The sequence below is a fragment of the Rattus rattus genome, chromosome 12, assembly GCF_011064425.1.
Source record: "Rattus rattus isolate New Zealand chromosome 12, Rrattus_CSIRO_v1, whole genome shotgun sequence".
Classification (NCBI taxonomy): Eukaryota; Metazoa; Chordata; class Mammalia; order Rodentia; family Muridae; genus Rattus; species Rattus rattus.
The window spans coordinates 63,540,819-63,557,074 of NC_046165.1; the positions used below are offsets into that span (position 1 = coordinate 63,540,819).

Below are 16,256 nucleotides of genomic sequence, written 5' to 3' on the forward strand. Positions count from 1 at the left end.
AGACAAGCTGCTAACAGAAAGTGCGTGATCTCAACCTCTTGCTGTTCTGTTCTTTCTGGAGTTGCTCTCCCACAGTTCATCTCTCTCCAGAGGAACAGGCTGTCTGGTTACCACCCACTGTCAGCTCTCAGAGCCTGGGGTCACCAAGAGGCAAGTCTCTGCCATATTTGTCCTTCTTTTGTGATTTTAATTGAATCACTGCTATTTCATTTTTTTTAAATTCTTAGAACCATATTTTAATACCTAAGTCAGTGGTTTTGTGTGTGTGTGTGTGTGTGTGTGTGTGTGTGTGTGTGTGTAGGAGGCTTCCCTCCAGAATAAAACAATGATGGTCATTCCTCTGCATGTCCAAAGAAAAGATAATAAAATCACATTGTAGGGTGCTGGTGCTTTTCCTAGTTTTTGCTGTGTGACGTTCAAAAAAGTTAATCATTAAAATATACATTTCCATTTGGCTTTATTTTCTTTTAAATAAAAAGTAATTGCCCACACACATGCACCCGAAGGAAGTCACAATTTGTTGCCTGACTCATTTGCTGGCACCGCAAACACATGGGCACCGCAAATGCAGTGCCCACGCTCAGGCGGGCTCACCTGTAAGGCACAGCAGCCTTCTAAACAGCGAGAGATACAATTCCAAGTTGAAACTCTGCACAGCTCAGCTCCCACCATCTCCCAGCTTCCCCCTTTCATGCCCGTGAGGCCCCTGGGCCGTAGTCTCCCACAGCTCCTATATCTAGCGTTATCTTCGGTAGCATTATCGCTTAAAACAAAAGATGTAGCATTTCTTCCTTATTCCTTGGAGAAAGGGGTCTAAGAGGTAAAGAAGCTGACGAACACTAAGTTTGCAGGATTGAAGCAAGTCTCCTGTGGCCTCTGGGGTGTCCAGTTGTGGGAAGAAATGCCCATTAGAGGCTCTTACACCACATGTCCTATGTAAATCTGTCGGACTATTAGCTACTATACCAGTGCGGGCTCCACATTGTAATTTCTCCGGTCTGTTGAAAAGCTGTAGAGCTGGTGAAGTGGGTGAAGACTTATCCAAGGGAAAGGGGACTGCAGAAGAAGCAATTGCGTGGCTCCGGGTAAGGCAGATGCTCAGTCTCTATTTCAATATAGGGTAAGGGGTATTAATCTTTCATAGGTCATGCCCAAGCTTTATAGACAAAAAGATCAACTGGATATTTGCGGGCATGAGTGAGAGCTCCCCAGTAGTGTGCCTTTTTCCTCTAGGATGGTGGGCAAGATCTCCTAGTTTGAGAAGGGCAGTATGAACCCTACCCTGGTTCCTCCAATTCCTGGAGAGTGGGGTAGCTCTGATTAGCTGTATGGGTTCAAGGCCATCAGTCCCCCAAAGATCAGGCTCCTTACTTTTACTAATCCCCAAAGAAACATAATGGGCTGGCTGGGAGACTTGGTTGTGTTGATCACAGCCAGGGATCATCTCATTCCACGGGGTTGCTGCATACCATCCATCTAGAGTCCTTCATCGTGATTTTCAGTCAGTTCTATCAGCCTTGGGCAGGTCTGTAAATCCTTGTATAAGGATGGTAGTCTTTGAATCCTAGTTGAGCCTCCATAGCTATGGGGTGAGGGATGATTATCTGTAGGGTCCGTGGGATGGGCAATTCTGGAAATTGCAAAGACCAACGCACGGACAAAGTGAAGTGACAGATCCCAAGAACCAAGTGGCCTGGGGGACGGGGCATTTTATAGGATCCCAGGGCCCTCCCTTTTCCTAAATCCCTTCTCTTCTCTCTCATTGGTCCTCCCAGCATCCTCCCAGCATCCTCCCTTGGGCAGGCTCTTTCCTCCTGTGGTTAGTTACCAGCTGTAACTGTAGCAAAGAGCTCCAGGAACCAGAAGCAGCCCCCTTAAAGGGGCTCATCCCTGCCTTCTCCAATCTGCCTAACTGACTATCCCACATGTTTCTGGTGAGACTAACACTGATAAAGACCATAGGGGACCTGATACAGCACCTCTTCAGATGGCCCTGCAGCTGGCTGGCAGGCTGATGACTCCCGGGACATTTCCCAGAACAGAGCTGGCATGTGTGAGTTCAAGTCTACAAGGATCTGATCTTCTGTTATCCAATCAGATAAGGAGAATAAACAGGGTGGGATGTGGCTCCACTTCTGCCAGGCGCTGGCATTGGAACCCATTCAGTCACCAGCAACACCCAACCTTAGTCCTCCTGCTTTGACTGCTCCTGGCAGACTCTAAACAGGCTTCCAAGTGCTTCCTGGGGTTGGTGTGGAGAAAGACTTGGATTGAGAATCTCGAAAAGGCAACACTACATCATCCTGGCTGTGGGAAGCCCACTTCAGTGGGCCAACCACTCTTCTGCAGGAATCCAGAGTTGGATGTGCACGTGTGGGCAGGTGAGAAGCATCGGCCGTTCACAAAGGGGCCCAGCACAGCAGGTCACTGAGGAGATCTCGGGGCCTGAGGAGCTTGTAGGACACTCTAAGAGTATGAATACAGTGAATGGGTCCCAGGCTGAGAGCCTCTCCTCTCTGCTGGTGCTGGTCACTTAGCCAGAAGCAGGAAGAGGGTGCTACCAGATACCACTTTAGAGTGAGAAGCTGTAATTCTTTTTTTTTTTTTTTAAGATTTATTTATTTATTATATATAAATACACTGTAGCAGTCTTCAGATACACCAGAAGAGGGCATGGATCTCTTTACAGATGGTTGTGAGCCACCATGTGGTTGCTGGGAATTGAACTCAGGACCTCTGGAAGAGCAGTCGGGTGCTCTTAACCACTGAGCCATCTCTCCAGCCCCCAAGAAGCTATAATTCTTGACTTTAATGTCAGGAAAACCACCTAAGTCCATGAAATGAATTCTTTCCTTATATGAACAACATGAAGCAGCTCAGAAGCTGCCAATGGAAAGCAGTGGCTTCTGGAAAATGACAGACAAGGCTTGAACCAGTTTCCTCTCATACTCACGTCTTGACCTCATATGTCTCAGAAATGTTATCTTCACAGTCAAGACGGCAAAGCCTGAGTTCAAATCCTCCGTGCTCTGAACCTATCTGTGTAGAAGCTAAACACCCTGGAAAGACTGTTTAATCAGTAACAGTACTTGGATTTGGCTTCTTGATTACTGGAGCTGACTATCCAAGAGACTAGGCTAGAGGTCTTAAGGAATGGTAGTGTTCCTTTAAAAAATAGGTGTGATCTTTCTGAGAACGCTTCAAACTGTCCTAACTTGCAACAGTTTAGCATGCTACAGTTTCTAATACATTCAATTAAGAGATCAACAGAAAGGCTGCAGTCTGGACACAGCCACCGCACAGGGGAATGGTGGTACTCTGTAATTAGAAACTTCTGTGGTTCACAGATACACTAAAGATCCTTAAGACTCTGCCAAGCAGATGAGACACGGCATAATTAAAACATACTATTTATTCCGAATTCTGTCAATTTAAGGCTTGTCAGAAAGTATTTCTTCCTCAGTGAACACTGAAGTTGGAGTGAAGGCTTCATAGCTGTAGGATCTGGTAACGAGTTTCCTATCCATGTGAGCCAGGCTTCTGCTATGTAGAATCCATGAAGAAAGTTTCAAAGTCCAGATTCAAGTCAGACACAAGGGCATCCACAAAGTCATCGATGGAAGGACATTTCTGCAGCATGCCTGCAATCATAGCACCAAGACACTCACATTAGCACTCGAACACACCAGGGCAGCACCAAGGGCCACACCCACACTGGGGGACACTGTGACTTCTAAAACCAGAGGTTGGCACTACAGTCCCACCACGAGAGGACAATTCATTAAAGTCACGGGGAGCATGTGACCCGAAGCTGCTCGAGACTTCAAAGCATTTCATTCTTTAAGCAGCACCTGGCTTTGTAACTTAGGCCCAAATGCATTTCCCAAGAATTCTGTTTCTGTAGCTATTACTGTCCACTTGGAATCACCAGGTTGAATTGTTGAATTACTGTTGACCAGGGTAATTTAAAATTTAAGTAAGTTGAGTTTTAAGCACATTCTATAGGCTTCAGCCCAAATGAGATGTTATTCTTTTGTAGAAGTCTTGTAGTCCTCCAGACTTCCCTCATCAGCAGAAGGGGATCCATAGAAATTCTGATGGCCTCAAGAGGCCACCCCAAAAGATGCCCCACAAATAGGACACACTGATGGATTCTGCTTATGTGAAATTCAGAATGGTCTGGAGAGACACGAAGTCACACAGGTGCCATAGCAGTAGCCTTTGGAACAGGGTGTGAGGGAACATTCTAGAGTGATCCAGTTCTCTAACTGGATAACAATTCAAGTTATACTAGTGTTAAATTAATTGAATAGAACCTAACAGATGCCTAAAAATTTTTACCATTATTCAATACCAAATGGTCAGCCTTGAAAACATACATATAAGTAACATTATACAGATTGAATGGGCTATATTTAGAAGTATATGCATATGCATGTCTGTATGTAACAACAGTGAGAAAAAGAGGCCATGGATTTGAAAGAGCAAGGAGAGTAGATGGAAGGTTTGGAGGGAGGAAAGGAAGGGGAGAAATGATGTAATTATATTATAATCTCAAAAAATAAAAACAATTAAAAAATTACCAAAAGAACATTAGTTCCAAACTTTTAGAGAAGCACAATCCTGTAAACCCACAACAGTGTCTGCCGCTCATTAATTTGTCTGGGACAGGGCGAGGCTGGAAGCGGTCTTAGGAGGGTAATCTGAGGCTCTGAAATAGAGCGGCAGGGGACACAGGAGGAACAAGACTGTGTGGACAACCATGCGCCAAGGTGAGCAGCAGAGAACAGTCACGTGGTGATGTCTGGGCTGTAGTCAGCAGTGAGAAGAGACCTGGGATCGCAGGGATGGTTCAAGGTCTGTAGACAGGATGCAGCCATTCTGCAGGCGCTGTGCACAGGTAAGTACAAACTGCTCCCAGTATATGAAATCTACCAACTAGGCTGGTGCAGCTGAGAACAGTAATAGTATTTTCATTCTGAGCTTAAATAAAGTATTTTTTTCTACTCTTTCCAGTTCAGATTTTAATAGCCCCATCTTGAGAAAATAGGGACAGAAATCACACTGTGATGCCTTTACTTAAACACCTAAAGCACCATTTTCTTCTTTACGGTAAAATAACTTGCACAGATGAGAGCGGGTCCTGTGCTTGCCCGGCTGTCGGTACAGCATTCTCTAACGGCCACTCTGTAGCATCTTCTGCACTGCACCTCAGATGCAGTGGTGCCGTGAGCAGACTCCACCTGATTGAACAGCAGGGCATGCACCTTCCCTGGGCTCCAGGTTTCTTGTAGCAGAGCTCGTTTGCAGGAAAATCTTTAAGCATGGTTTTCAATCAATTATTACACAATTTTCTTTTAATATCCGAAACATTTCTATAATTACATGGCTGCTTGTCTTTAATTAAATGACTGTAACTGTCAGAGGGTAAAACCATTTATTCAGAGCCAACCTACACAGGTGAGTGTGACCATGCTGTGTCTTTGAAGTGGTTCGCTTCAACTCAATAACCTGCCAGCAGAAATGTGACCTGGCCCCATCCTCGGAACTGAGGGACTCGATACACATCCTTGTGCCAACTGCCCGTCCCACACCATTCCTGTGCTCAAACGGCAACTGCGGCAACAGGAAAAAAAGAAAAACTTCTTGGGTTTTCCTCAAAAAATCTTGTGAGAGCGAAGCAGTTTGGTGATTCTGTCCATCATGTGATTGCTGAAGATCAGAGTGAGGAAGGAAGAATTCGGGGCTTGGAGGATCAGGAAGAGTAGCCTCTGGGTACACAGCCGCGCCAATCAAAGGACCAAAGGGAACAGCTGAAGCGTTTTACAAGCATCAGCATGACCTAATTCTACGTACAGAATTAAAGACTAACCCGGTGTTTCAGAGAGTTTTACAAATAAGAAAACCCGAAGTTGGCTGTTATATTTATCGGGCCTGGTTAGTTTTTAGTCACCTCAACACAAGCTAGAGCCATCTGGGAAGAGGAAACCTTAGCTGAAAAAATGCCACCATCAGACAGGCCTGTAGGAGAGTCTGCGTCTGTGTGTGCGTATGGGGTGGGGGCACTTTCTTAATTAATGACTGACGTGGGAAAGCCCAGACCACCGTGAGCAGGGTCACTCCTGGGATGATAAGAAAGGTGGGATGAACACGAACCAGAGGGACAACAGATCCTAAGTACCTTTCCTCTATGGTCTCTGCTTCAGGCCCTGCTTCTGGGTTCCTGCCTGAAGTTTCTGCTCTGACTTCCCTTCATGGAAGACTGCAGGCCCAGGGGGAAATAAACTTTCTTCCCCATGCTGCTTTTGTTCAGTGTTTCACCAGAGCAAGAGAAAGCAAACTAAAACAGTATCTACTTACCTATCTACCAAACATCGCAAAGAACACTTGGGTTTGAAAAAAAGGTGTTGTCAAAAATGTACCCTTCACCTTCAAGTCCTAATTTGGAAAGGGTGACAGTAGCTGTGTTGTTCACAGCAGATCTGGACACAGTTCTCTGTGGAAATCAGCATGGGGGATACAGATGCAAACAAGTGGGGTCTGTTCTGTGTTCACAGGCGAGAACACAGGCCAATGGCCAAAGGGAAAACAAAAGGTCAAAGTGCACTGTGCCTATCGATTTACAAAAGAAAGCTGGGGCTTTCAGTCTCATGAACCTGCCTAACTTCAAAGCTAAGGAGCTGTTAAGTAAAACGATTTTAACAGATTTTTCTCCTGTTAAGTGAGAGGCAAACTGACCAACAAAAACAGTATAAGCCAGAACCCTTGTAGCCTTGCTGGTCTACTTCTAGGAGCTTGTTTAACAACCTGGAAACACAGGGCAATTATTCTGGGCCTAACTAAATGATTTATAGTATTAAGTGGATTCTAGACCTGACTGCTGAAGCAGGCAGGTTTCCAAAGTGCACCGCATGCTTTCTTCCCAGTGACTGTTGATCCTGGGCTGGAAAGAGTGGAGGCAGCGATGGCTCACAGGGGAACAGACCCAGCAGATGCAGATGGGACTCATGGGACTGCTAGGGAATGGCCATTCAAAGTGGAGTGGGTACTAAGTGCCAAGCGTGGTGGTAAGAGCATTAACCACCTGGCTCTTTTTGAAAAATGTATTTTATTACTTATCTTTTAAAACGAATTATTTATTTTATTTGTATGAGTACACCATTGTTGTCTTCAGACACACCAGAAGAGGGCATCGGATCCCATTACAGATGGTTGTGAGCCACCATGTGGTCGCTGGGATTTGAACTCAGGACCTCTGGAAGGGCAGTCAGTGTTCTTTATCACTGAGCCATCTCTCCAGCCCCCTGATTATATCTGTTATTCACATACATGCATATCTTTATGCACGAATACATATTAACAGGACTTGCTGAGTCTGCTTATATTGTGTGGATGGTCTCAAGAATGAGCGCCTACCACAGAGACACATCTCTCGACCAGAGGAGGGGACATCCATTCCTCGTGGTTGTTTCCTTGAACCCTAGGAGTCTGAGTCTAGAACCCACGTACTTTAGGCACTAGGACACAGGTTTCATGTTCTCTGACTTTGTGATATAATATCCCTCCTAAGAGGGCCGTGATTAGATTATCAGCATCCTTTATGTGGTAACACCGAGATGTGTGGAGAAATCCTGGACGGCTACCTCTTCTTGATGTTGTGCATACCAACGAACCCATTGTTCCCGGCCAGAATGCCCAGTAGTCTGGGCAACCACACTGCCACTCCAGAAGCATACTAGGAGCAGTCAACTGTGACTCTTTCAAAGGAGACTGGGACAGAAAAAACTGGTTTGTGCTGGCTGAGGAGCAACCTGTAGTGGCCAAAACGGTTCTGTCCAGGCAGTGTGTGATTGGGAAACTCATTCCTCCGCCCAAGGCCTCTCCTATCGGGCACATGTTGAATGCTAGTTTGTGGCTGGGACTGTGTTCTCCGTACTTAGGGAGGAAAAGCACCTAATGGTTCTGAGCTTCTTCTGGGTATTTCCTGGGTGGCCTCGTGTATCTGTGGCAAGTTCTTGCAACAGAAGCTATTTATACCTGCACCTATACCTCACCGAGCAAAACCCTTATTCACCCCAGGACAAGGTAGTGAGTATACATCCAAGCACAAGCACATGCCCGGGACTGGACTGCAGAGTAAATATGCATCCAGCCAGATCTTTAACACAGCAGCCCAGCTGCGCCCGCACCTTAGACCCTGGAGCCCTCCTGGGTGCACAGCTAGCGCGCTACTCTTTGCAAACATGGCTGAAAGCAGCTGCCTGGCAGTTGGCATGTGTATGCTTCTGAACCAGCCGGCCTTGTAGAGACAGAACCTTGTCTGGCTTCTTTACTAAGTGCCCCGGGGTGAAATGGTTTGTGTATGGGTTAGAGAACGCAGGGGATTACCAGCAATTAAAAAACATTAGAATTGGCTTAAGCTTTGAAAGAGAAGTTAAAGAGTTACATCTCCCCTTTGAATCTAGTTCACAGATTGTTCAACACCAAACAAAGATGTCCAATAAAATAAATGTGTGGTTGTGTTTGATAAAAGTTCAGTGAGAGACAAAGGAAGATCAATGAAGAAACTATAAAGAGAAACTTTGTTAGGGGTTTTCCATACACGTGATCATTCATTTTTGATATTTATGCCAGAGAGCCCAGTGTGAACTAAAGACTAACAAATAAACCACCTATAATTTATTGGGAAGACATTATATATAAGAATTCGGAGACTCTGTCTCATAGAAATAGTGGGTTTTAAAAGGTGAGATGAATCTCACTGGTGTCAGTCTGGAAGGCAGGGAGACAGTGGCCAGAGAGTAGTGGGAGACGCCAGGTTTAGTTCAGGACAACGTGGGGTGGGGTTGTCTCCACATTCATGAGTCCTCCTAACATTGGTTCTTTGCATATAATAAAGTCAGGGCACGGAGATTTTCTGTTTGTGGGCCTTGCTGGTGCTGGAGTGTTTGGGGGTGGGGTGGGTGTGAATTCCCAGGAGACAGAAGGCCCTGGAGCTCTGTATCTGGAAGACAGGTAGATGGTGTCCTGATAAATTGGGAGAGCCAGTGTTCAGGACAAATAGCCCACTGCACCTTTACAACTTCTACTGATTAAACCCCACCGGACCAGTTCCTCCTTGAGCAGTTAGGGACAATCTGGGAAACTGATAGGAGACTTGAGCTGCAAAAGGAAAAGACTTATTCAGCTCCCAGGCCAGCAGGTCAGTTACAAAAATCAACATGGGAGCTGCCATGTAACTATGGAGGTGCTGTGCAGTGGGGAATGGCCTATGGCATCACGTGGAATTTTGTAACTTAAGATATCAGTCTGATTCTTCCCCTCTGACTTATGTAGGTATTTGAAGCATATGGGACAGGAAAGGAGAGGAGAGGGAGAGGAGAGGAGAGGAGAGGAGAGGAGAGGGGGAGAGGGAGAGAGGAGAGGAGAGGGGGAGGGAGAGAGGGAGAGGGAGAGAGGAGAGAGACAGAGAGACAGAGGAGAGAGGGAAGGGGGGAGAGGGAGAGAGGAGAGGAAAGGGAGGGAGAGGGAGAGAGAGAGATTTCTTTTCCTAAATATATTTTGGAGGTCTCTAAGCAATGTATTTTGATAATAGAGTAAACATCGAGTAAGCCTTGGATGATCACCTGGGTGAGGGTCTCTGGACCAGGCTCCTAATGTCCCTAAGCCTCCATCCTGCTAGGAGCAACGTGAAGAAAAGCAGATGTGCTGGAGTTTAAGAGCCTCAGTGTTTATGAGACTGGCTTAAGGTCACCTACTTTTAGTAGACTGTTACTCAGATTAAATAAGATATGCAGGAAAATGCTTAGTAACTGGTGACAGTAACCCTCAGCCTCAGGGGTCTGAAAACCTGCTTCCCAGTTCAGGAGTTGATGGACGAGGCTGCTTATTATTTTTGCACAAGCCGAATTCCAGGACACTGCTCTGTGATTAAGTATTTAGGTTATTACCACAAAACTTACGATCACAAGCTAATTACCCAGCTCATGAATCACTGCTTATTTTACCTTTTCTGCTTCTTGCCATGTGCTTAAAAGAAAAAGATAGCTAATGCTTAATAAAGCAAGCAAACAAACAAGGTGTTACTAAAACCATCCCAATTGCTGACCTGAGACAGCTATAATGAGGTTTCTTAAAGACACATTACTGGGTGATGAAAAAGTCTCGAAACGGACTCTGAGGACAACCAGACAATCTTGTAAATGCAAATCCTTTTGAACAGAATACTGAAATGGCTGAAATGGTAGGTCGCAGACGGCTCCGGTGGCACATGCATGAGGACACAAGTTCAGATCCTCAGCCCACTGGCCCGCCAGCCTTTCTGAACTGCTGAGTTTCAGGCTCGGTGAGAGACCCTGTCTCACACAATGAGAGGGAGAGGGAGTGAGGAAGACGGCTAACATTGGCCTCTGGCTCCTGCTCACGTTGTGCACCCCACCCCACAAAACCACACACAGCAATTTTAAATTGTGTACACTTGACCACAGCTGAGAGGAGAGCTCAAACGTGCTGCAGTGCGGCATGCGGTCACCCGATGTGATCTGGGTTAAAATGCTAACCGGCATCTAGAGATGACCTTAGAAACTCAGGAATTCACGAGGAGGTCTGAAACCCATCCTCAGCACCGTGACTAATTCTAAAAATCCTCTGTACGAGTTAATGGCTATTTTTTTTTTATGCCAAAATAATTATATGTGCCAAACTCGGTTCAGACCAATTGGGAACGATAGCTACAAAGGCTGCCTGACGCCTGAAAGATGTTTAGCGACTTTTATGAGATTGGAATTCCCATTCCAAGTCTGTCTCTCCCAAGCCCCGGGCAACTGTGTGGATCACCTTCTGACTTTGAAGTTCTTCCTCGCTACCAGGCAGTGACTATCCACACCTATGGCTGAGGGTGGAGCCCACACTCTCCCATCAGCTCCTGGGGAAACCAGACCATCGCTGGCAAGCAAACCGCCAGCAAGCCAAGGTCCTCCCTTCCTTAGAACTGAAGGCTGGCTGCTCCCTAAACTGCACTGGCATCTGTGGCTGTTCAAACAGGCTGCCTCTCTGAGCTGTGCTCAGGCAGAGCCTCCGATCTTCTCGTGAGGGAAGCAGGCCAGCGAGCACAGCCCCGGTGTGTGCTGTGTGCACACTAGTTGGGTCTCATTTCATCATCAGATAGAATAATTCTACGCACAATTACATTTCTGGGTTACAAAACATTTTGCCTTTTGTAGCTCAATGTCTTCTGAGGCCAACGTGCCCATACATTAAATAAAGACACACCACACCCTCTTAAAAAACTCAGCACCGTGACAAAAATGAGGCCTCAGCCTTGAGAATGCAGGTGCTCCCTTTCATTTTTGCCTCCCACACAGCCCTCGGCTCTTTTTGGGGCTACGTTGGGTGAATAAGGAAAAATGAAGGAGTCTATTTACTTGGCTATTATGCTGCTGAGACTACGTCATAATCCTAGGGTTCCTGGCGTCCCGACACTGAGTATGTGAAGAACTGCATCTTGCATACTTGGCAGGTCTGATTTTACCCTCGGTCGGCTCTCTGTTGGTAAGGCAAGAGCGCTGCGTCTTTTGTAGCTGGTGTACCACTTTGCAGACTCGTCTCCGCAGAACATGCGGGCAGGGATTTCCAAGGCAAGGCCTGCCTGGCATAACCTGAATTATCAGCCCACTCGAGGTGAGTCAGCGCCCCAGTTGAAATTCAAGTTCTGCCTTTGCTACCGGTGACCTCACAAGCACCATGGACCACTCAAAGGATTGAATCAAGCGCAGTGCTCGCAGCACTCGGCAATCAGAGACCCCAACACAAGCTTTCAGCTGTACTTACTGCTACATGGCTTGCATCACCCTTGCTCCTTTTGTAACTCTCTCCTAAACCTTAGACTCCAAAACAGTCAGGCCATATGCTAAGATCCAACAGAAAGCATTAATGCTTGGGAAAAAATCAATATACAAGAGTATTATTATTTTTATGGAAATTTTGTTAGTGTGAAATGTGTGTACAGGATGCCAATTTCCCAATCTAAATTCGTTATCATTAATGTTAACCCAGAAGTTTCCTTTTACATTCTTGAGAGTCTCATATACAGAAGGCTGTACTGATTGTTAAGGGACGTTTTCCCATTCTGATGCTCTCTGGCAGGAGACGGCTAGCAAATGTTAGCTTCAGTTACTTTTTTTGAAGAACTATTTTACTTTTAGTTATGTGTATGTGTTTGGATCTATGAGTATGAGTACAGGTGCCTGAGGGGGCCAGAGGTGTTAGAGTCCCTGAGCTGGAGTTGGGGCAGCTTGAAATGAGTGCTGGGGATCGCATTTAGGGTCTCTGCAAGAACAGGATGTGCTCTTAACTGCTGAGTCAGCGCTCCAGACGCTCAGATTCATTTCTTTGGCCACAATCTACTCTAATTGCTGAATAAAGACTTCATTGTAGGTGAGCGTTCCAAGTGTTCCGTTGGTGTATCCCCAGTACCAGTCCATTTAGAGGCTCAAGGCCTCAAGAGTATTGGGCAAGAAAAAAAACTGGGACTCCAAACAGAGCTCTGGACAAGTGACATCTACTTTTCTAATGTGTTTTATGGCTACTGTCCACACGCATAGTCCCAGCCCCATGTTAAGAATGACAACTGGGGGATGGAGGGCAGGAGCTGGAGAGATGCTCAGTGGTTAAGAGCTCACAACCATCTGTAATGGGATCTGATGCCTTCTTCTAGTGTGTCTGAAGACAGCAACAGTGTATTCAGATACATAAAATAAATTAATATACCTTTAAAAATGTTTAAAAAAAAACCAGAATAACAACTGGAGCTCAGCACAGTGGTGAAAACTTTAACCCCACACTTGGGAGGGAGAGGCAAGTGGATCTCTGTGTGAGAAAGAGAGACCCCACCTCAACCCCCCACCAAAAAAACCCAAAAAACAAAAAAACCCCAAAAAACAAAAAGCAAAACAAAACAGAAAAACCCAATACCATCTGGAGGCTAGAGAGATACCCTAGTTGGTAAAATGTTTGCCAAAAAGCACAAAGACCTAATACCCAGGGTCTTGGGGTATGTAAAACTTGGGTGTAGGAGTGTGGGCCTGTAACCCCAGCAGTGGACAGATGAACACAAGACGGTCCCTGAGGCTTGGCAGCCACTTAAGATGGCTCAGTGGAAAGTCCTGTCTCAGAAAGTAAGGTGGCAATATGACGAAGGAAGACACCTGACAATGACCTCTGGCAAGCCCCCTCCCACGCATACCCTCATATACTTTTACATATCAACGTATATATACATACAAACACATACAAAGAACATCATATGTGCAAGCTATTTTTAATGTTTTATGATGTTCCCATTAAGTAATCAAACCATGGAAATATATTATCTATGTGCTATTTTGAAAATGTATACACAAATGTAAACATGTTTTAAACGATGTGTTTATTTATTGTGTGTGTGTGTGTGTGTGTGTGTGTGTGTGTGTGTGTGGGCACACCACAGCACATGCTCTGAGTTCAGAGTGCAACTGTGTGAAATTGGCTCTTTCCTTCTTCCTTTATGTGGGCTCAAGGCCTTGAACTCAGGTCACCAGGTCTACATAGCACGTGTGTTTACCCACCTGAGCCATCTAACCAACCCTAGCCTTGACTCTGCAATACTTCTTAGCCTCCTGAGTGCTGGGATTATAGATGTGTACCATAATGTCTGGCACTACATCTTTACAGAGGACATAATGAAAAAAAATACAACATTGGCATACTTTTTGGGGCTGGGGAGGCAGTTTTATCAGGACAGTTATAGAGAGGCTGGTTGCAGAGGGAGAACAAGCTAGATGTTTGAACAAACTGAAGAATGAGAAGGAGCCAGAAGATCAGAACCTACGACCAAAGTCAGCATGAGGCCAAGCAGAGCAGTTCAGTCAGAGGCCAACAGAGACGCCAGACTGAACCAGCCAGCTTGGAGAGGAGTTAGAACAGCGGAGTTGAACCAGCCAGTCAGAGTCCAGAAAACTAGAAAGCAGTCAGCCTCGGGCTAGCCCATACTTGGGGGATGTGAAGAAAGGGGAATATTTATTTGTTGCTGAGAGCTCTTCCTCTAGCCTAGGTGGAAACGGGTTATCTAGAATTCATCAGGGTCTTTGACAGCAACATAGGTAGCTAGTACAAACTTTTAAAACAGCCTGTCTTCAAAAGCCAGGGCATTTGGCTGTGATCTGCAAAGTTTTCTCAAGGTGTCTGTGGACTGTTCATGGCTGTTGCTCATGTCAGGGCAGACTGGCTGACAGTTTGACTGAGTTCTTTCGCTCTAGGCAGCAGGGCAGCTGAGGAGAATCCAACACCTGCAACTTAAGAGAGTCAAAAGGCCCAATCCCCCAACAGATTTTCCTTGTTTACATTAAATAAACATCAGAAGGGGCACTTACAATACAGACAAAAACAACTTTGTGTTTACACAGCAACTTCAAACAAATGTTAACACCTTAGTAGCACCCAGGCACCAGGGAGAGGCTCCGTCTCATTGGTGTCAGTTTCCAAGGTTCAGTTTGTGATTGCTTACTCCCTTGTACTTAGACCAGACATCACAACGGCAGCAGAGGGAGCTGTTTACTACAGGGTACCAGAAAACAGGAAAAAACAAACCAGGGTAGACGTGCTATCCTCCAAGGAACCACCCTCTGCGACCTGCTTCCTACAGCTCCTCATGTCAATCAGGGGCAAAGCTCACAAACAGAAGCCTGTGAGGGACACTTCATGCTTCACCTTAGAGTCACCTGTGAGGTCATGGAGGCTATGACCTCACTGAGCCGTAGGGTAGGGCTGAAGATGTGATCAGGAACGTGATGTTAGTTTGGAACTCAGGACTTCACTGAGGGCAGAGACCACGATAAACCAATCGGGTGAACTGATGTTCATTAAGTTAGAGTAAACAGGGTAAGGTGGTTCAGAGATAGGAGAGACCTCGCTACAGAAAGAAGTGCAAGTCTGCGCAAACTTCTGAACAGCCTACGACAAGTCATCAGAGTGATTTATGTCTCGTATCAGCTTTGCTTGACATGATAGAATTTTTAAAAAGCACCTTCTCCTGGCCAGGCGTGGCAGGAGACAGCTGCATTCTCAGTGCTCAGGAGGTAGAAGGACAAACCTCCAGGCCAACTTAGACTGCACACTAAAACCCAGGTAAGAAACAAAACCACCATCACTAAGCATTTCTCATCCTCATGTTTAATCTCTGTGTGAGGGGTTTCCTACGCTGCTCACACTCCAGGGCAGGTACTCAGGAGCCCAGGCTCTGGGCCTCGGAGCATGTTCAGGCGTCTGCCTCCATCCCGGGGGCACAGACACTGGCTCAGACAGGTAGGACGTGTCATATGCTAATGCTTATCTCTTCTTGAAAATTCCACTTGATTAAAAAATTAAAAAGCAAACAGACATTAAAAAATAAACTTCAGAATACTAACCATCCAAAGGAAGCCTGTGCCTGCCGAGCCTGCCAGCTTCCTGCTACAATGCCAATATTGGGGATTTATCAGGCTGCATGATTAAAAGTTAAATGCATGTTTTAAAAACTGGAAGTAATAACTACTAATTTTCCATGTTAAAGAACTTATAAAATGTGTTTCCTAAATAACCATGTCTATATTTTGACAACAGGGGAAATCAATCAAGTTGGTGTTGAGTAATGGCTGTTTACTTGGTTTTCCAACCATAGACATCAGCTGACCTCTGCTGACAGCAGGGCCCTACAGCTTCTTGACTGTTGTCACCACGTTTGTCCTGTACGAACTGCACCAGCAGCAAAGCCACTCGGTGAGCACACCTGGTTCTGTTAGTTAGGTTAGTAACTGTCTTCTCAGACAGAACCGGAAAAGCCACACTCGACACGTGGATGATGCACTGCCAAGGCATCAGCCTTTTAAGGTAGACGAACTATACCGCACTAATTTGAGTAAGCGGGCCATCTTGACAACGGGCACTGCGTGAGAACTGACCCTGAGTTCGGGAAAAGCAGGTTCCCACTGCTAGCACTGTGGGCAGAGGGACTTCTGAGAGCAGTGCCATCTGGGCTCTGTTGGCTACGCAGGGCTGAACGTTCTCGCTTAGCACCCCTTGCTCTGAACTCTACACTGACCAAAACACAGGGCATCAGAGCTGGCTCTGGACTCTATCCCCACTGTAGCATCTACACGTTACACTCTGCTGGCTACTGTATCCCACAGTGCTCAGCTGGTAAGACAACACGATAATCTCTCTGTGGTTAAAGTCGAGAGCTT

At 46.0% G+C, this 16,256-nt stretch overlaps 1 protein-coding gene across 1 annotated transcript in view; it reads right to left on the bottom strand.

The window, feature by feature from the left end:
- Nucleotides 1–3,393: 3,393 nt before the first annotated feature.
- Mipep (mitochondrial intermediate peptidase) overlaps nt 3,394–16,256 on the bottom strand; it is a 103,537-nt gene continuing 90,674 nt past the window's right edge. The window contains exon 19 of the mRNA XM_032917779.1: nt 3,394–3,641. Coding sequence (XP_032773670.1) covers nt 3,544–3,641 — 98 coding nt within the window. The 3' untranslated portion in view covers nt 3,394–3,543. The remainder of the gene's footprint in view (nt 3,642–16,256) is intronic.